The sequence below is a fragment of the Protopterus annectens genome, chromosome 11.part0, assembly GCF_019279795.1.
Source record: "Protopterus annectens isolate FY-2018-M chromosome 11.part0, PAN1.0, whole genome shotgun sequence".
Lineage (NCBI taxonomy): Eukaryota > Metazoa > Chordata > Ceratodontiformes > Protopteridae > Protopterus > Protopterus annectens.
Genome location: NC_056745.1, coordinates 1049223197 through 1049245295, shown reverse-complemented (window position 1 = coordinate 1049245295; position 22099 = coordinate 1049223197). Strand labels below are relative to the sequence as shown.

General features: G+C 40.4%; 1 protein-coding gene across 1 annotated transcript in view; it reads left to right on the top strand.

Moving 5' to 3' along the window:
* LOC122815018 (kinesin-like protein KIF21A) overlaps positions 1–22099 on the top strand; it is a 1294913-nt gene that overhangs the window by 534103 nt on the left and 738711 nt on the right. Inside the window, exon 12 of the mRNA XM_044087270.1 lies at positions 11371–11395. Within this exon, the coding sequence (XP_043943205.1) occupies positions 11371–11395 (25 nt within the window). The remainder of the gene's footprint in view (positions 1–11370; positions 11396–22099) is intronic.

Genomic DNA, 22099 nt, shown 5'->3' with positions numbered 1-22099 from the left:
CCAGTTGAACTGGAGAGCACAAAATTTCCTCTATGAAGTCTGTCACTTTTTCTGCTGTTCTTCTTGTAACTCATCTTTGGTTTTGCTCCCTGCTTCTCGAAATCCACTCTGTTTTATAATGTCACTTTTTCCAAAATTCTGTTTGACCTCTGAGTAGCAACAGTAGAAGCAGGAGATGGTCTGTTTTGGGAAGTCCGTCTTTCGCCTGTATAAGTCACATGCTGGTTCATCATCATTGGCTTATCCATACCGTCAATCAAAAAGCTGTTCCCTTGATTCGACGGATTCGGGTAAGCCTTTCCATACTTAGATTTTTAAGTCTCTCTCAAACTTCTGCATCTTCATAAGAAGAATGTCATTACACAAATTGTCAGTTTTGGTAAACATGTTAATGTAATTTGTTTCATAATTTTCAAAAAGCAGGTCCTTCCTAGGTGAACCATTCAAATGATGTAATTCTTCAGAAAGACTCTCAATCAATCCATCATTGTTTTCTACCATCACCCTCATAACATCTCACCTACATTTATTAAAAATAGCGAAGAGCTCATTTTACAGGGCAGAATCCCTTTGGACTCCATTTGGAAATTTCCAAATCCAGACCCTTTCGGTACTTTGGCCACTATATTTTTCAACAGATAACTGTTCTTGATCTGCATCTTCTTATAAAGTGTAAGTTTCTTTTCAAACATGGCCAGTTCACATAACACCTATAGAACCATTCGATCTCTGTTCCTCACTACCAGAATCAAAGTTACTGATCTTCCAGGCATTAAAATCAAATTCTTCACTAGATCTGGTTACCGACTGGGATGCAGATGTCGGCTGCATTAATGGAAGACCCAAACTACCCCCTGAATATACAATAGCATCCCAGTAGCTAGTCAGTACTGAGCCAAGACAATGATACTGCTGACTAATTTGTTGTAATAACAATGTAAGATCCTGCATGGAATTTGAGGTCACATTAGGAGCAGTAGAAACATCCAGAATGCATTAAGAGCAGTAGAAACATTCAGAATGTTGCCTTAAGCCATTCCTGATCCAGAACCAATACACCAACACAAAACTTCCGACTGGAATTGCACAAAAATCACCAAACTATGAACAAGTTCTGTGTAGGAACAGAATCAGGCATCAAACTTCACCAGGATACATGTCCACTTCAAAAACTTTAATAATCAATAAACCAAAAAAAAAAAAAAAAACATTTGAAATTCAGTTTCACAGTGGCATAAACCCGAGTTAAGCTTTTTTGTTTCAAACAGTAAAACCTTCTTCAGAACTGATCTATGCCTACACACTCTCCATTTAAGATGCACCTAATTCACAGCTAATTAATTAAAAGCTCTGTCAGCCTTAAAATGATAACATTTTTTTCATGTATTGCACACTAAACATTTCAAAAATGTTTAAAACAAAAGAACGGTTTTAAAAACTTACATTGCAAGCTTTCATAAATATAACCATAATCAAACCCTAAAGTTCCAAATGTTTGAATTTTAGTAAATGACTAATAGAATGTGTCATTTAGACCAGGCCAACTCATAGCATTTAATGCCAATTGCCACTTTAATTCCCACCTATCTAGGTGCTCATCAACTATATAACCCCTTGAATCTTTTTTATGTTCTCTATCACTGCAAATCTAAAGGAATGAGAAGGTTAATCCAAAAGATCCCAATACAATGCCTTAGTATTTTTATTTTTCTCAACATCCAAAAGATGCTCGTACATTCTATCTTTTAATTTTCTGCTAGTTTTTCCCACACAGTAGGCAGGACAATCTAGGCAGCAAACAATATATACTACATTCTGAGAGTCAGATGTGAAGTTCCCCTTTATAGTAATCCTAATTCCTGCAATTTGAATTCCATCTGTCACCATAGTAAGTGGACGTTGCTTACATCTACCACATTTGAACATCCCCATGTTTATAAGACTGGACCCATTTACATACTCTAATAAAAAGACCTATCTCTTTTATCGACAATGTGTGGAACACTACCCACCTGTTTTAAAATATTCGTATCCACTAAAAACAGGGTCCAATTTCTTCTAATAAACTCCAAAATAGGACTGGCCAAAGTGAAGGTTGTGACAAATAAACGAGGCACCTTCGCATGGACGTCATCCAGACTCATACTTGGATGACTATTATGAACATTGACTTGGCATAATAATGGTACAAAAACCCATTGACTCTCTTACCTACGACTACATTTTTAATTTCCATCAAAAATTTGTAGGATAACCCCTTTTCATAAAGATATCTAAGATCTTATATTAATTCAAAACCGTTTCAAATTCTGTTACTATACGGGCCATCCTCACCAGCTGGCCTTTCACTACAGCCTTTTTCTGGAATTACACACACACAAAAAAATGTAAATTTCGCTGCTGTTGTATCACAGTCCAAAAAGCTGCAGAATAGCACGAACTGGATGCAAACTGAAGTTAAAAACTTTTATTGTTAAATAAATAACTGGTTAAGCGCTTTCATCTACAATAAGTAGACTTCTTCAGAACACTGCATACGATTATCAGCTGGGTTAAATACATTTCACTGACCAATCAGTGCGACATCTCAATTAGACTAGAAAGACATTTAAAGTGCACTTGCTGTATAAAAAAACTTCATATCATATTCAGGTCAACATATTAAGTAAAACTTTTTTTAAAAAAAACCTTATCCTTAAATATTAAATACGAGAAATAAGATAATATGTTAACTAATAAATATATATGTATAAATAAATGTAAAATATATAAATAAGTAGAAAAAATGAGAAGGTGAATACCTTCTACTAATTATATTCTAGCTTCAAGTGCTAGTTTAATAAATATAGTGTCGTTAATACCTGGATGTACTACTGCATTTAGCAGAATCTGCCATTTTATCTGTCTTTCACCCAGTTTGGTCTTAAAATTCCCTCCCCTGGGGTTAGCTTTAACTTGTTCCAGTATGGCAAATTTAAATAAATCACAATTCGGACTTGCTTCAAGGTGCCTATAAAGTGCATTTTTAGTATCCTTTTTTCTGATGCTATAGTAGTAGTCGCGGTGGTGCAGTGGTAGAGTTGTTGCCTCACAGCAAGAGGTTCCTCTGTTCAATTCTCAGTTGGAGTGCCTTCTGTGTGGAGTCTGCATGTCCTCCCCGCAGTTGAGTGGCGTTCGAAAGACATACGTGAGTGGGTGTGCCATTGTTGAAGATTGGGCGTCGGGCTGGCAACTTGGTACCATAAAAATCTACTGCCAATCATTAGCGGACCGGTGTTCCACTGTGATGACCCCTAACCGGGAAAAGCCGAAAAGACAAACAGTAATGGTCGTAAATATGATTCCTAAGGCACCTGTCAGTTTTCCCTACATAATAACTTGGACACTTTACACATTTTGCTAAATAAATCACATGTTGTGCCCTACAGTTGCCCTTTTTAAATCTGACTAGTATGCGATTGAGATCTCCCAGTACCAATGTACTGTCTTCCATTATAGCAAAACATTGATTGCAATGTCCACATTTTCTAGTTCCACCTTGTGTCTCCAGAATTTTACTACCATACGTTCTAGATTCAAACAAATTTTTCAAATTAAAACTTGTTTTGTATACAAAACGTGGTTGATCCCCCAATTTCCCTTGCACACCCCCATCACTATTCAAAATGTTCCAATTGCTTCCTATAATTTTTTGCACACCTTTCATATGGGGACCATATTTTAAAATACAAGCCCTCCTATAATTAGTACCACTGCTGTTGTTACCTAACCCCTCATTGGAATTCTTAAGTAAGTCCCTCTCATAACCTGTACCTACTCCTAAAAGGGGTTTATATTTTTCCCCATTCGTACTGGACATAATTACTAATGTCAACTATTAAATTATTTGAATAACCACATTTTCTAAACATATCACCAATGTTTTTCAACTCATTAACCATCTCAATATAATTGGAAGTCATGTGGGCAGCCCGTATGCATTGCCCTTTGAATATACTCCGTTTTTGACTCATTGGATGACAGCTTGAAAATTCCAAGTACGAATTACTGAAAGTTTCTTTCCTGTAAATTCTTGATTCAAAACCAACTGTGGTAGTATATATAAATGTATCCAAATATGGAATGCCAGTCTTACTAGCACTATGTGTGAATTTGAAACATTCACTAACTGTATTTAAATCCTGTAAAAAAATATTAATTTCTTCCATAGTGCCATTCCATAATATAAAAATATCATCCAAATAATGAACATAACAGCTAACATGTTTAAAAAGTATGCTATTAAAAACATGATGTTCATTGTGTTTCATTGCTGCAGTCATTACACTTGGGTTATCCTGCCGTCAGGCGGGCCCGCAGTCGGCCAGAGTTCCAAAGTCTTGGTCCGGCGTCGGTTGCTGTCGCTTCTTCCCTGACGTCAGTGCACCAGGGGTATGTAAGATTGCAGCTGACACCATTTTCTTCAGTCTTTCTTGCCGCGAGGTGCCCAAAGCAAAAGCAGTTCGCAAGTGCCGGTCGGCCAACTCCTGAGATTTTCGAATTCGAATTTCAGAACCGAAGTCTTCAATAAAGCTAAGTACCCCATTGGGGAAACGTTTTCTTGCCTCAGACTGATGTCAGTAAAAGTTAATAATTGCATTTCTTGTGGGAAGCAAATACCTCATAAGGATTTTCATTCTTCCTGTATTCCATGCCTTGGCCCAGACCATGACATCACTAGTTGTCGGTTTTGTGCTAGATTTAACAAGCGCACTATTAAATGTTGGTTTGATTTTGCTCGCCATTATTTTGGCTGAAGGTTCAGTTATACCATGCCATCAGAACAACCGATGACCGGAATACACAACGAACGCAAAGACAAAGATAAGGACAGGCATCCGAGGTCCAAAACCGACGATGAAGCCTCTTCTAAGCCAGTCGCCGGCTCGCCGGTTCTCAGTGAGGCTCTTTCGCAGCCCTTGACACCTGCTACCTCAGAGCCACAGGCCGCCTCTGACTCCCACGTGGAGATTTCTAGGCCTCTGGAAACTCAAGGTATTGGGCCTACGGAAATTAACCCCTCAGATGGGTCAAAAGCCGCTGAGCAGGCATCGGCTTCTGAGGGTATTTTCAGACCTTCACAGCTTACCATCAAAACAACAACCAAGTCTAAAACTCCATTAAAGACAAAGAAACAAGTACAGCATTCACCTGGACAGGCCTCCATGCCTAAAAAACAGATGCTCAAAATGGCCGAAGACCTAATTACTCTGATCAGAGGTTCCCATCCCCCTCCTGATAAAAGGCCTAGGCAGGATACAGACTATGATTTCTCTGACCAGGTTTCCATTTCTTCTGATTCCTCTTCAGACCAGGGGTACTCTTTACCCCTCTATGAGGACTCTGATGCTGAAGAATCAATCCCTTCAGCCTCTCCTCCTGAGGATTACTCTTTTGGGGAAACTTTACATAACATGAGGGAGCATTTCCATCGGGAGAGCCAGGATTGTTCAGAATCCAAGAAAAGGCTTAGATTTTGTTTTATTGCCTCAGCACAGGCCCCTTGCTATTCCACCTGTGTTAGATATTGTGGATGATGTGCTCTCTGAATCCAGTTTAACCCCTGATTCTTTGCCCCCAGCACCAGTCAAGCCAGATAGGTACTACAGAGTCCCTGACTCTCTCAAATTTCTTTATAAAAACCCTGCTGCTGACCCAGAAACAATTTCCCAGGGTCCCAAAGGGGTAAAGGCTTCCACTGCTAAAAATCCAGTTCCCTCTGACAGGGATTCTAGAGCATTAGATAGAAGGGGGAAGAAAGTTTACACTTCTGCAACTTTAGCAGTAAGGGTTTAAATTGCCAGTTCCACATGCTTAAATACCAACATTATTTAATGTCTCTGTTAAAACAGAAAATGCTTACAAGCTCAGAAGGTCCTGACTATAAGGAAATGCAGGATTTATTGCATGCAGCTGAACAAGTGGGAAAACATACTCTGCAATGTGGTTTTGATTCTTTAGAGGCTTCTTGTAGAGCCACAGTTACAGGATCTGTGATTCGAAGGCATGCTTGGTTAAAAGAACAAGGTTTACCTGATCATGTTGAGGCAAAATTATTGGATGCCCCTTTACAGCATGATATCTTGTTTGGTGTTAAGGCAGAAGAGGTATTGAAGAAAATGGAGGATAAGGCAAAATCTATGCAAACAGTGAAGGATTTCTTACAGGTACAGCCACCTCGATTTAGCAGAAATTGGCCTTCTAAAAATTGGTCCTTTCCAGTGTCAGACAGACCACAAAGAGGCAGATACAGACGCCCAAGAGGCAGATCTTAGCCTCAAGGCTGTTACAGACCACGACAGTGGGGTACTCCAACCTCAAAAGGAGGAGAAGACAAGTCACAACCTTATAGAAAACCGTCCCAATGACTTCCCCCTTCAAATGCCAAGCACTTTTGGCCGCTCCCTTAGGGGGAAAACTAGCACTTTTTTCACAAAATTGGCATGTAATCACCCAAGACAAATGGGTTTTGAATATTGTGTCACAAGGTTACAGGTTCCACTTTCACACTCTACCAAGGCCAAAAGGAATGCCAGACCTGCCACAAAATCAATGGGCAGAGGCACAAAAACAAATTACAGCCCTCATGGACATGAGAGCTATTTAAAAAGTGCCACAACAGGAACAAAGACAAGGATTTTACTCAAGACTTTTCTTGGTCCCCAGAAAGGACAAAGCCTGGAGACCCATACTGGACCTATCTACTCTAAATACTTATCTGGATGTTCCGAAATTCAAAATGTTGACACTACAGCAACTTCTTCCCATGCTGGGCAAGAAGTCTTGGCTCGTTACTTTGGACCTCAAAAAGGCATACCTGCATGTCCCAATCAGACAAAATTGCAGAAGATACCTCAGATTCATAGCTGGCACAATGCATTACCAATTCTCTGCACTGCTCTTTGGCTTATCTACTGCACCCAGGGTCTTCACAAAAATGCCTGGCACCAGTAATTGCATTTTGCAGACAAAAAGGAATTCAAATATATCCCTACTTGGATGACTGTCTTATTCAAGCAGTGAGCAAGGACATTCTTCTAAAGCATCTGGCATTTGTAAAAAGATTGCTAATTTGCCTAGGGTACACAGTAAACGAAAAGAAGTCAAAACTAGTGCCCTCACAAGAGATAATATTCTTGGGTGCCAGCTTAAATACAACGGCCCAGATGGCTTATCTCACGCCAGACAAGCAAAGACAACTGACTCAGTACTTTCAATTGATGAACCCCAACTCCCTGCAAGAACAATTCTGCAGGCCTTGGGGTTCATGGCGTCCTGCATACTACTAATACCATATGCCAGACTGCATATGAGGAAATTACAATGGTACCTAAAAAGTATTTGGACTCAACACTGTCACAGTTTGTAAACAGTAATACCACTTATTCCCTGCCTACAACAGGAGTTTCGATGGTGGGCACAGGCATGTCACCACAACAAGGGACAGCCTTTCACTTTACCCACAGCCAGGCAGATACTAACAACAGATGCTTCGGATTATGCCTGGGGAGCGCACATGGCAGGAAAATGTATTCAGGGCAAGTGGGCCGCAGAACAAATGCATCTTCACATCAATCAAAAAGAGATGCTAGCTGTACAAAATGCCCTAACAGCTTTCAAGGACCTTCTGCACCCAGGACAACTACTACTAAAGATGGACAACACCACAGTTACGTGGTACATAAACAAGCAAGGGGGGCACTCATTCCTATCCCCTCTGCAGACAAGCCATGACTTTGTGGAACATAGCACTGACCTATCAAGTTCATCTGCAAGAACAATTCCTGCCAGGAAAGAAAAATACTCTGGCAGACGACTTGAGCAGAAACATCATGGATACTCACGAGTGGAAATTAAATCCACAAGTATTCAGCATGATAACACAAAAATGGAGGTGCCCAGACATAGATCTTTTTGCCTCCCCTCTGAACTGCCAACTACAGAAATTCTGCACAAGGACTTACCACACACAAGCATGGAAAGTGGATGCTCTCTCGTTCAGCTGGAAAACCCTAAAAGTTTATGCCTTCCCACCAGTGCCTCTCCTTTCAAAGGTACTCCTAAAAGCCAGACAAGAAAGGCCAAAAATGATCCTGATTGCCCCAGACTGGCCGCGCCAGCACTGGTACCCAATCTTAAAGAACTTGGCTCAAGGCCCAGCATGGATTTCCCTCAAATTCCTCATCTTCTGAATCAACAAAACAATCAGATCCTGCACAGCCAGCTCAAAACCTTAAACCTGGCTGCATGGCAGATTACTTAGCCAAGCAGCCAACACCTCTCTCTAAAGCTGTTATGGATGTCATTTTGGAGGCCAGGAGGCCCAGCACCAGGAAATCTTATTCAGAAAAGTGGAAGAGATTCTGCGCCTGGAACCAGGCTCAAAGCTTTGACCCTCTTGTTCCAAATATTCCTCATATATTACAATACTTACCTGAGATGCTGGACAAAGGCCTATCCTTTTCATCCATTAAGATCCACGCCTCTGCCATCTCAGCTCATTACAACACAGATCCTCCTATTTTCTCTCATCCATTATTAAAACAGTACCTCAGAGGGGCTAAAAACATAAGACCGCCCCGGAGAGCACCAACACCAACTTGGGACCTCAACTTTGTCTTGGAAAAACTAACTTTACCTCCATTTGAGCCAGCCAATTCAGCAGAATTAAAATATGTGTCATGGAAAACTGCTTTGCTCCTGGCAATTACCTCAGCATGAAGAGTCTCAGAGTTACAGGCACTAATGGCAGTGGAACTTTTCATCGTTTTTCATCAGGACAGGGTTTCTTTAAGAACAAACCCTACATTTATGCCAAAGGTGGTATCCAGTGTGGCTCTTAACCAAACTATTCACTTGCCAATATTTTATCCAAATCCCCAGAATAAAGGGGAGAGACTTCTGCACTCACTGGACATACACAGGCAGTTACGCTTCTACTTGGACAAAACAAAAGCTTTTAGGAAAACTGAGCAATTGTTTGTGGCATATGCTGCAGGATCACAGGGAAAGGCTATTTCAAAGCAGACCATTTCAAAGTGGATAGGACATTGTATCTGGTTCTGCTACACACAGCATGGAAAAACTGTACCTAGCAACATTAGGCCACATTCCACCAGGGCAACAGCTACTTCAACTGCCTACCTTAGAGGAGTACCTACCAAGGATATTTTGGAAGCTGCAACTTGGAGTTCAGTGCACACCTTTACCAAGTATTACCACTTACCTCTTTACTCTAAATCCAGAGCTGGATTTTCCACTGCAGTGTTGCAGGGCCTCATAGCCACCCCGAATCCTTTATAGACCCAGCCACCCAACCTCAGCTTTGGTATTCAACCCAAGTGTAATGACTGCAGCAGTGAAACACGATGAACATAGTACAGTTTTGTACCTACCATAAATGTAGATGTTTGAGTGTATTCACTGCTGCAGTCCAGGTTACCCTCTCTCCATCCCCACTTTCTTAGCTGGGACTTGTCTATATCTTTCTACCATATACAACCTATGTGGTGTATTTGCTTGTAACTGAAGGTATTGTTTTTATTTTTTATGTATGTTTTATTAGCAATATGTATTGCCTACCTATTTGGGGGCACCTGACATCTGGGGCAAGAAAAATTGAAGAAAATGGCGGCTGCATCTTATATACCCCTGGCACACTGACATCAGGGAAGAAGCGACAGCAACCGACGCCAGACCAAGACTTTGGAACTCTGTCCGACTGTGGGACCGCCAGACGGTAGGATAACCCAAGTGTAGTGACTGCAGCAGTGAATACACTCGAACATCTACATTTATGGTAGGTACAAAACTGTACTTTCTTCTTCCCTATCAAGTAATACAAGTTTACAATATATGAGGGCACATGCGGCCCCCATAGCAACCCCCCTTGTTTGCCTGTAATGTTCGCCTTCAAAAAAGATGCAGCTGTAATTTAAAACTATGTCCATAAATTCACGTTTGCATCCAGTTCATGTTATTCTGCAGCTTTTTGGACTGTGATACAACAGTAGCGAAATTTACATTTTTTTGTGTCTCTAATTCTTGGGTCAATTTCGCTGTACTTTTTCGTGAATCTCGGGTGCCAACTTGCATAATGAAGATATGAATTAGAAAAACGTGATTTCCAAAAATAGATGACATACAGCAACCCTTATCAACATCCTTACTGAGTTCAGTGTCCAAAGAGGATATTTTTTTCACGACTATATCTATGAGAAAATTTTAAAAACTCAGTTATATTACTCAAATATGAAATAAATTCATCCAGCCTGCAGAGTCCACCCATAAAATAAAGATGTCATCCAAATAATGAATGTAAAATACCCAAGACTGCTGGTAACTGCTTTTGTTACTTTCTTGCTTGCTCGCTTCCTTTTTTCAGATGGTTTTGTCTAGGTAATGGTTTGTTTTGCTCTGGTCCATTAAGGATCTTAAATTATCGTCTGTTGCTTTCAACACTTTTTTTCTCTGCAGTTATTTTTGTTTCCTGTTAAAATTTCTGTCTTACTCTTGCTACATATTCTCTTGTGTGGTGTGGGTGTGTCTGTGTAAGCAATGGTAAAACACAATATTTTCCTTATCCTTAGTAGTCCACTTTTTTGTCTCTCTGCCTTTTGCTTGGCCTGTCGTTATTTTTTTTCTCCTTGCTTGTATCTATTAATCTATTAATAACACAACAAACAATTCCGTTGGAGGCTTATGTTGACAGCCTTTCCCCCAATTCATTCATTTGTAAAAGTAGGACTACCACGGTAAACTGAAATAGGTAAAGCAGGTCTGTGTACTTCAGATGAGAGCTCCTAAAGAGCTGACACACTTGCTCTTTCTGCAATTAATATAGTTTCAGATTTTGTGTGTATTATTTTGTTTATGGCATTACTATCAAAGTATTATTTTGAGAGTTTGTCAAATCTAACAGAGCTGTCCCACGTTCCAAAAACATTTGTATAATTTAAATGATCCATGTTTGGAGCAAAATGTCTGGCTTTAATGAAATAAAAGATGGTGTCTTGGTTATTACAGTGTATAGCTTTGCTGATTTTTTGCCGATATTGGTATCTGTCATCACAGTTGAATAGTTTTGGTACATCAGAGTATATCAGCAGTATCATTTATTTTCTCCAAAAGTGGTAATAATTATGGTATTGCTATATTTTTAAATAACAAGCTTTAAATGTTTGTTTAATGTTACCTATCTGACAGCAGTGAAGATAAGACAGCATATTCTTCATCAGGTTTAGCTTTGGTACAAGGTTAGCTATTGGCTTTTAGAGCAGAAACATCTAATACAAGCAAGTTGTTATGAATTTTCTCTCTGCTGTCACTTAGCATGATTATATTCAGTTCCTAAAAGGTAAGTACTGAAATAGCATAAGAGGGTGGGAGAATAGCACTTCATCCGAGAGCTTTACATCTCTTTTCCTTTGCAGACAGACAGTGTTGATCTTTCATGTGATCTGCTACCTCTGTTATGTTAGCATTATTAACAGGTACAACTTATGATAAGCTGATGGATGTTTTATCATTAACAAATGAGGCTCTAACATTTAAAACTTAAAACATATTAATTACATTGTTTAACTGTGAGAAATAAAAGCAGTAATACAGATGTATATTGAGTATATTCATCAAAGTAACTTTTTAAATTCAGATTATGTCATTCCACCTAATTGAATATGTACCATTTGTATAGATTGCTGACTAGTTGGTAATATTCTGTTGTCAGTCTTCAGTTTCTGTAGCAAACATTGTTTAAAGGTGAAATTAAATAAATTGCTGCAACCTGCTGCACTTCAAATGCCATAGAAGAGCATTGTGGAAGTCCATTGGTGCTGTAAAAGCAGCCCATTGCTTTCTGTTTAAATTTAAATATCTCATCAGTCCTTCTACCAAATAGAGGAAAAGTATGATACAAGATTAAATTTCCAGTAGTGACACTTTATATATTTATATAAGAAAACTGTTCATGTAATCGAGCGTTCATAATATCGAACATATTTACCACCGTCAGAAGAGATCAGAAACTCATTTGATTGTTTCTGTCAGCATTACTTTGTAGAAGATGGCTGAGCAGTGGGGAGTAGGAATTTGCCCTTTCCCCACACTTGTACAGTCTCGTAGTTGGTACAATATAGTTAGTAGGGGTATGCAAAAAACGTTTTCTCTTTTTCATTATTTTGACTTCTGATCCTTTTGGATCAGTGTTTTGCCATTCAATGTTTTTTCACTTGGATATTTCAAAGTACATAAAATACATCCATAAATAAATGTGCATGCTTATTTATTTGTATATATATATATATATATATATATATATATATATATATATTATGTATATATATTTATATATATATATATATATATATATAATATATATATAAATACATATACACACACACAGTATATATGTATATATACAGACATACACAGATGTGTGTGTGTGTGTGTGTGTGTATACATATATATATATATATATATATATATATATATATATATATACACACACACACACACACACACACACACACACACACACACACACACACATTATGGTTTTGACCTTCCATTTGTTCGTAGTTGCTGCCCCTGTGCCTGCTGTGTTTGCAGTGGTGATAACTTTTTCATAAATTTAGGAGTGTTACCCAGTAGATATTGCAGCAGTGTTGCATCATTGTTTGCTTCTGTATTCAGCAGAAAGGTTGATAAATTAATCAGAGCAATATAGAATGTTGGGCTATGGTTATATCATCATTGGACTACCACAATGCTTTTCTAAATTATGTAGAGGGCTGTGGCTATAATGTTTTTTAGAAAATGGACAGAATATGAAAGGAGAACAAATGTTCTCCAGCAGTATGTTAATGTATGATGAAAGCCAGATAAGAATTTTGTGACTTCATGATAATGTATTAAACCACATTGAAATTTCAATGGAAAAGGTCTGCTATATTGATTATCCTCATTTAACATGGCTGAAATGCCGCAGATAGTGGGAGAAATAAAAAATCAAAGGTAAAGCAAATAACTACAGCCAAAGCAATTACAGAGGCCTTCCTTTCCCTTCACTAACTGCTGCTCTTAAAAACCCATGGTTAGTGAGGGAAAAAAGTAAATAAACAGAACTAATTCAAATGAATGTAGCACCAGCAGTTACAAGGACATTCTATGTTTGTCTGTGTGTGTGAGCTAGTAAGAACTTGCAGTTGATTTGACAGCGACAACCCGAAATACATACAGTGGCTGTAAGTTCTTGCATAAATTCTTTCATTAGATGACAATCAGACATCTGAGCTGTACACTGTCAACATATGTGCATGCATCTGAGTTTCTCTATATGTTTGTGCTGAGGCTGGGGTAGACTTGAGAGTTAGTAACTGGAACTAAGACTGAAGGGAGCTGTTATAACATCTGTTGGTGCCTTTTGTGGTTATGACAGTTGTTGCTGCATTTAACCAGTTGGGGCTATTAGCCAGATCTTTTTGGTTTTAGCAAGGTCTTTTTGAACTTAAGATGTAATGACAGCTGTTAGGGCTATTTAGCCAATTCCTTTTTATAGCTGTAAAAACAACAGGTGAGTCTTAATCTTGGGCTTTTGTCTTTATTTCTATTATAACTCTAGAAACAGCTGTTGAGCCTAATTTTCAGTCTTTTTATTTTTCAGCTTTTATTTTGCCTAGTGCATTTTTTAAAGGCTATGTCTGATATCTGCTGTTGGAGAATGCTAAATTAATATATGTTATTTTGCAGTGGATTGCATTAAAATTTTCAAACTTAAGCTTTAAATTTTTTTAGCTGTCATTCTGAATGGATTAAGGATTTTTGCACCCTTGGATTTCATCAACATAACCTTTATTAGCATAATAAGCACATTCCTCATTAGACTTCATTAGATGGAGTCAGTTAATGTCATTGCTGCCTTGTTTATTTATAAATTAAGGGAGGGAGAAGGTTGTGGAAATCAGAGCAAGTGTGTGTATGTGAGAGAGAGAGTTTGTTGTTGTCCATTTAAGGAGCATTTTGGTCCTCCTGATTTGCTTGCCATATCCTGATTAATCCAAACTCTGGTTACAGTAAATGGAGTGATTCATATGATAAAATAACGTGTCTTTTTAACATATTTGACAAACATAGCTTTAACATAGTTTTTTTAAAAAAAAAGTATGTGTCGTGTAAGAAATTTTACTACTGTAAAATATCCTGCATTGTTCCCTTTTGTGGGACTTAGTGTTTTTAAATACCATTATATCCACTTATTTGTTATTTTGCAACATGCCGTTATACGGTCTGTAATGGAAAGAAAATAGAGTATCTGATGTTAGTTTCATTCTGACTCACGTATAGGTATGGGTCTTGGATCCGTCCCCACGGATCTGGCTTAGCTGCTTTACACAGACTCTTATTCCAGTCTGGAACTCCTCCCTCAACCCACAATGCCACGAGCAACACACAGCTCCCTCAGATCTCATTTGCTGCTATCAGTGACAAGACGCTTTCTCCAGCTGTCAAAGCATTCTAGTAATTTATGGTCTACAGTTGATGTTCTTTGTGTTTCACTGTTGCAGTCATCATACTTGGGTTATCTGCCTGCAGGTAGCCCTCAGTCGGCCTGAATACCAGAATCTTGGGATTTCTGCATCAGATGCTGTTGTCAGGTCGTCAGGGGTGTAAAACATGCAGCCAACACCATTACATCAGTCTTTCTTGCTGTGAAGGAGCCCGAAGGAGAAGCAGTTCGCAAGTGCCAGTTGGCCTCTACCTGAAATTTCCGTTTTTCGAGTTTCAAACCTGAAGTCTTCTAAAGCTAAGTACTCCATTGGGGATCCCTTTTTCTTGCTCTAACCAATGTCAGAAAAAGTTAACAATTGTCTTGCCTGTGGAAAGCAAATACCTCACAGAGATTTTCATTCTTACTACGTCACTTGTTCAGGCCCAGACATTGACGTCACTCACTGTCGGTTTTGTGCCTTGTTTAACACCCGAACTATTCATCTTTGGGCTATCTTTGTCACTAAATTCTTTCACTCTCATTCTCCGTATTCTGAAATGGCTTCGATAAGCCATCTGACTACTGATCTTCTGAAAAAACGTAAGGATAAAGACAGAGACAGACTGCATAGGTCCAACACTGCCGACGACACTTCCGTTAAGCTAGTTGCCAGTCCACCGGTACTCAATGAGGCGCTTCCGCAGCCCCTGATACTTGTTTCTACAGATTTGCAGGCCTCTACTGAGACCCATTCGGAGTCCGGTGTGCAGTGAGATGCTTCTTCGACTATGGAACCTGTGGATGTCTCTACCTTGGATGGGTCTGGAGCCGCTGTGCAGGCACTGGCTTCTGAGGGTGTTTTTTAACCTACTGATGTTCGTATTAAACTGACAACTTTGTTTTTGGCAAAAACTACTGAGTTTCTCAGGCCCAGAGTTCGCACTACGCCTAGAAAACTGATGACCAAAGTGCATGCTCAAGCTTCCATGCTACAAAAACAAATGCTTAGAATGGCAGCAGACCTTATTACTCTAATTAGAGGAAGTCAGCCTTTCCCCTGCTAAAAGACAAAGAATTTAATTTCCTTCTGATTCTTCAGACCAGGAGTCGAATGACTCTGACCCTTCTGATTGCCAGGACATACCCTTATCTACCTATGAGGATTGTAATACAGAGGATTCCATTCCTTCTGCCTCCCCTCCAGAGGATTTTTCTTTTGGTGAAACCTTGCATACCTTAAGAGAGTATTTCCGCTGGGAATGCTAGGACTATCCTCAGTCCAAAAAGAGACTCAGAGAATTTTTTAGATTTGCCTCATCACAGGCCTCTAGCTATACCCCCTGTCCTGCATATTGTAGATGATGTCTTCATGGAATCCAGTCTTACTCCCGACAATTTACCACCAGCTCCTAGGAAACCTGACAAGTACTACAGAATACCTGACTCTCATAAATTTCTCTTTAAAAATCCTACTGCGGATCCAGAGGCCATCTCCCAGGGACCTAAAGGCATTAAAGCTACTACAGCCAAAAACGCTACCCCTTCAGACAGGGATTCTAGAGCTTTAGACAGATGGGGCAAAAAGGTATATACCTCTGCTACTCTTGCCATCAGGGCATTAAATTGCCAGTTTCACATGTTGAAGTACCAGCAACATATTATGGAATTAATAAAACAAAAAGAGTTAATGCATTCTGCAAACCAAGTTAGTAAACATACTTTGCATTGTGGGCTTGATGCCTTAGAAGCATCTTGCAGGGCTGCGGTCACTGGGTCTGTACTGAGAAGACATGCTTGGCTGAAGGAACAAATCTTGCCAGACCATGTCAAAGCAAAATTACTTGATGCTCCTTTAAATCATGATAGTTTGTTTGGCACAAAAGCAGAAGTAGTTCTTAAAAAGATGGAGGAAAAAGCTAAATCTATGCAAACTGTCAAAGTTTTCTTACAGGTGCAGCCACCTAGATTCAGTAGGCACTAGTCTTCTAAAATCTGGTCCTTTCCAGTCCCTCCCAGTCCTTCTCAGTCCAAACCCAGGGGTAGCAGACCACCAGGACTACAGTCTCAGGGTATGCAGAGATCTAAACAATGGAGTGCTCCCACCTCTAAATCAGGGAGTGGTAAGCCACCCCCTTATGGAAAAAGTTCACAATGACTTTTCAATCATCCTTCCCAGCCATGCCGAAGTACTTGCACCCCTAGGAGGGAAACTCACCCTCCATGCAAAACACTGGACGTCCATTACTCAGGACTGATGGGTTCTAAACATTGTATACCAGGGATACAGATTCTACTTTCACTTACTGCCAACCCCAAGCGGGTTGCCAGACCTTCCTCCAAACAAGTGGGCAGAGGCTCAAAAACAAGTGCTTTCCCTTCTCATTATCAGGGCTATTCAACCTGTTCCGGTAGAACAAAGGGGGCAAGATTTCTACTCCACGCTGTTACTGGTGCCCTATCCTAGATCTGTCAATTCTCAACACCTTTCTGGTGGTCCCAAAATTCATAATGCTTACACTACAACAGCTTCTTCCTATGCTAGCCAAGGATGCCTGGTTAGTCAACCTAGATTTAAAAGAAGCTTATCTGCACATCCCCATAAGGGAGTCCTGGAGGAAATATCTACGTTTCAGTTCAAGCTCTATGCACTATCAGTTCTCTGAACTTCCCTTTGGCTTATCTACTGCACCCAGAGTATTCACAAAGTGCCTGGCTCCAGCCATTGCATACTGCAAGCAAAGAAATATTCAAATTTACCCATATTTGACAGCCTACAAATGCCTTATCCTTCCAGGACAACAACTGATAAGGACAGACAACACCATAGTTATGTGGTACATAAACAAGCAGGGGGGAACTCATTCCTACCCATTCTTCAGGTTAGCCATGGCCCTGTGGAACACAGCCTGGAGCAACCAAGTGCACCTGCAAGCTCAATTCCTGCCAGGCAAACAAAATTCACTGGCAGACGACTTAAGCAGAAATCTACCGGACCCACACGAGTGGAAACTGGAGCCCAACTCATTCAGACTTCTAATCCAGAGGTGGGGGACACTGGAGGTGAACCTCTTTGCCGCACACCAAAACCACCAATTGAGCAAAATTTGCACCAGGAATCCTCACAGCAGAGCCTGGAAGGTGGATGTCCTGTCCTTTATATGGGAAAACCTCTCAATTTATGCCTTTCCACCTCTGCCCCTCCTCTCAAAAGTACTACTCAAGATCAAACAGGACAGGTCAAGGGCAATCCTTATTGCCCCAGACTGGCCACGCTAGCACTGGTACCCACTCCTGTACAGTCTGACAGCAGTACCACCCTGGCACCTACATCAGATCCCTTCCCTGCTGTCTCAGCAGGAGGGACAGATTTTGCATCCACAGCTGCAAACCCCAAACCTTGCAGCCTGATTTATTCCTTGCGTACACCATCAGCAACCCTCAGCAAACAGGTGCTGGATGTCTTTCTTGAAGCCAGAAGGCCTAGCACTAGGAAATCCTATGCTGAAAGGTGGAAAAGATACTGTTCTTGGAGTCAGTCTTAAGAAAAGGGCACAGCTGTGTCCACCCTACCTCTAATCCTTGATTACCTAGCAGACCTGCTCCCCAGAGGCCTGTCCTTCTCATCCAGTAAGATTCATGCCTCTGCCATCTCAGCTCATTATAATACTGAGCTGCATCTCTTTTCTCACCCTCTCATCAAGCAGTTCCTGATAGGAGCTAACAATTTAAGGCCCCCTAGGAGAGCTCCCACCCCGACCTGGGACGTTAACTTTGTACTGCAGAAGCTTACACTTCCCCCTTTTGAACCTGCTGCTTCAGCAGAGTTAAAATTCCTCTCTTGGAAAACAGCCAAACTTCTAGCCATCACTTCAGCAAGAAGAGTGTCTGAATTACAGGCACTAATGGCTGTGGAACCCTTCATTATTTTTCATGCTGACAGGTTTCCCTCAGGACTAATCCATCATTTATGCCCAAGGTGGTATCCAGTGTGGCTTTAAACCAATCCATCTGCCAACCTTTTTCCCTAATCCTCAGAATAAAAGGGAAAGGATCCTGCACTCATTGGACGTGCACAGACAGCTCAGGTTCTGCCTGGACAGGACTAAAATCTGACCAGCTGCTACTCAGCTTTGCTGCAGGGGCAGAGGGCAAGGCCATTTCAAAGCAAACCATTTCCAAATGGATAGCACACTGCATCCACTTCTGCTACAAGCACCATGGAAAACCTACTCCACAGGGGATCAAGAACACATTCCACTAGGGCTACCTCAACCTCTACAGCATTTCTCAGGGGAGCCCCTACCAAGGGACATCCTGGAAGCTGCAATGTGGAGTTCTGTACACACCTTCACCAAGCATTGCCAACCTACCTATTTTTTTCTAAATCCAGAGCTGGGTTTGCTACAGGAGTCTTACAAGGCCTGCTAGCCAGTCCTAACGCTTCTTGACTGCCACCTCCCTTCCTCAGCTTTGGAAATTAGCCCAAGTGTGATGACTGCAACAGTGAAACACGAGGAGAATAGTACAGTTGTGTACACTTACCATAAATCTAGATGTTCGAGTGTATTCACTGTTGCAGTCCTGGTTTCCCTCCCTCCAGCCCCCCCTGACTTTCTCTATCCTCTTTATGGCCATATTCTATGGCAGGGGTATTTACTTTTTACTGGAGGTGTTCCACACCATTTAATAGCTTCCTATTTTGGGGGCTCCTGACATTTGGGGCAAGAAAAATTATGTCGGCTGCATGTTTTATACCCCTGACTACATGACGTCATGGAAGAGGCAACAGCATCCGACGCAGAAATCCCAAGACTCTGGTATTCGGGCAGACTGAGGGCTACTTGCAGGCAGATAACCCAAGTGTGATGACTGCAACAGTGAATACACTCGAACATCTACATTTATGGTAAGTGGACACAACTGTACTTTCTCTGTACTTTAAAATAATTGCTTTAAAATAATTATATTGCTCACCTTTCACTACCTCCCTTCCCACTAGATCTCGCAGGTGTTGGGGTTTTTTGATCTTTGCCTCTTCCTTGTTTCTCTTTGAGCTGCAGCCCCCTTCCTTTCATTTGCTCTGATATAAATAATAAAAAAAAAGTCTTTATAGCTAGATATTGTCATTGTTGTTTTGGTTGTGCTTGAAACAAATTGTGGATAAGTTTCTGTTACTGGATGATCCGGTGGTAGTAATGGAGAAGCCTACTGGGTTTAAATGGTGCACAGATTGTGTGAGCATAAAATACCTCAGTCTGATGCACATAGCAGCTGTTTTCATTGTCTTGGACCAACTCATCTGGAGTCTTAAGTGCTCTGTTTTTAAGCTTTTACCGAAAGGACTTTGCTTTCCTTTTCTTGCTCATCTCCAGGGGCTTAAACCCACTCTAGAGCCATTTCTTCATCTGTGGAGCCCAGGAAGTGCCCTCATAAGTCCCTAAGGGCTTCCTTTGAGCCTCCTAGCAAATTTTTCAGGGGTTCAGATACAAAGTCCTCACATCCTAGGCCTGGTTCAGCTCCAGTGGATCCTAAGTCCCCCTCAGCTCCAACTGGGTAAACCTTGTGCTATGTCATTGGATCCACAGTGCCTTTTGGAACCGGCTATTTTTTTAATTATAGTCCCATCAGCCTTACAAGCCTGAATTGCAAAGTTATGGAGCATATCAGAACCAAATCTCATTAATTATATCAAAAATCTCATCAGATTAAACCCTTGACAGCTCAGTTCTTGCCTGTTAAATCTATTAAACCAATTTGAGAGGTTCACGCAAGCCACTGACAGTTGACAGTGGTTTTGCTTTTTGCACAACATAGCTTGATCTTGCCAAAATTTTTGACACCATACCCCATGGCAAGGAGTTAAAAGTCACTAAAGAATAAATTGCATTGAAACTCTTACGGATCCTATACTTTGGATATGAAATACTTCCTCTAACAACAATAACAATATCCTACATTAACTATTTTAAATGAAAAATATAAAAGAATATGTATATACTAATAGTAAAATGGATGCAACATAGTTTAACAGAGTGCCCATGAAGCCCATTTTCTAAGTATTGTAATGCCCTTTAGGGTGAGCTTGCAAGGAAGTAATGGTACCTCTCAGGGTGTGGAGGCCCTTTGCCTGCAGTATACAGTCTCACAGCACCCCAGCGCAGTTCATTATTTCCGTGCAACTCTCACCCTTCTGTACATTGCTTGTTTCATTTCATCTTTAAAGCATCCCTGTCCCAGGATCCAATGATTTTATCAAGACAAACCTGACTAAACCTCTCCATATTTTTGCATCCTTTAATAGATATGTATAGCACACACTTCAAGTCACAAATTACCAAGAAGAAACTGACAACTGAATGTAGTTAGAAACCAGCAAAAACACTTAAAATAAAAAAAATGTTTACAATATGGATTAGATATGCATGCATGTAAATAAGATCTTATAGTTAATGGGGCACCAAAAGGATAATTAAATCTAAACACAAAGTTTATCAGCAAATTATGAAAAACCTTGTGTCCTCATTGTTTTCTCCAGCCTGTACTGCGTGTTTCTGCTTCTTGGTAAGCCAGTCACATTGCTGTGGAAGAGTCAATGCTTTAAAAAAGTAGTCACTTGGTTTGATTATCAAACTTCCTAGGTTCACTGAAATGAAATGAAAAGCATTGTGGGTGGCCTAGTTAGCGACTGGAAGGATGATTTCTAAATATCGCAGCTTACTTCATTCTTTCTGCTAGACGTGCATCAGTAAGTCCCCAGGACAGGTACAGTAGGGGATTATTGTACTTGCAAGTTTCAGCTCTCCAGTTTTCCCTGACCCTTTCTGTTTATTAGAGAGAGAATTACACACAATATTGGTTGTTAATCTTCACATGGGCATCTCTGTTTTCTTTTGTGTATTTCACAGTTTTAAGGTCATGATATTTCTTAGTATTCACTGCTTTTTGGGTTTGATGAGTGAGTTTATTTTTTTTTTTATTTTTTGTTACTTGTCCTTTTTTTCTTTCTTTCTTATTTATTTATTTGACTTTTGTTGACTATGTTACTCCCTTTAGGCTAGTGTCCTGTCTTGAGGGGAGACCCAAAGTGGTGATGTTCTTCATCTCACATTGCTGCAGTCCTTACTTATGGGTAGTCCGCTGTCCTCGGTCGGCCCGAATACCAAAGTATTAGGCTGACGTCGGTCATGGGCGCTTAGATCTGACATCAGAGCGTCAGGGTATAAAGGCGCATGACCGACGTCATATCCTCAGTCTTTTTTGCCGCATGGTCCGATGCAGAAGCAGCGTTGCAAGTGCCGTTCGGCGTTCTGAAATTTTTCGTTTTCGGAGTTTCAGACCGATACCAAGTTGGGCTAAGTACCCGCTGGGGAATATTTTGTTTTTCTTGCCTCAGTTACTTACCGGATGTCAGAAAAAGTGAATAATTGTATTTCTTGTGGGAAACAGATACCGCATAGGGATTACCACCGCTTTGTATTCCTTGTTTGGGACCGAGCACGTAGTCGGGTGTCGGTTTTGTGCTAGGTTTAATAAGCGCACTATAAAACGGAGGTTAGATTGCGCTAGGTTAGT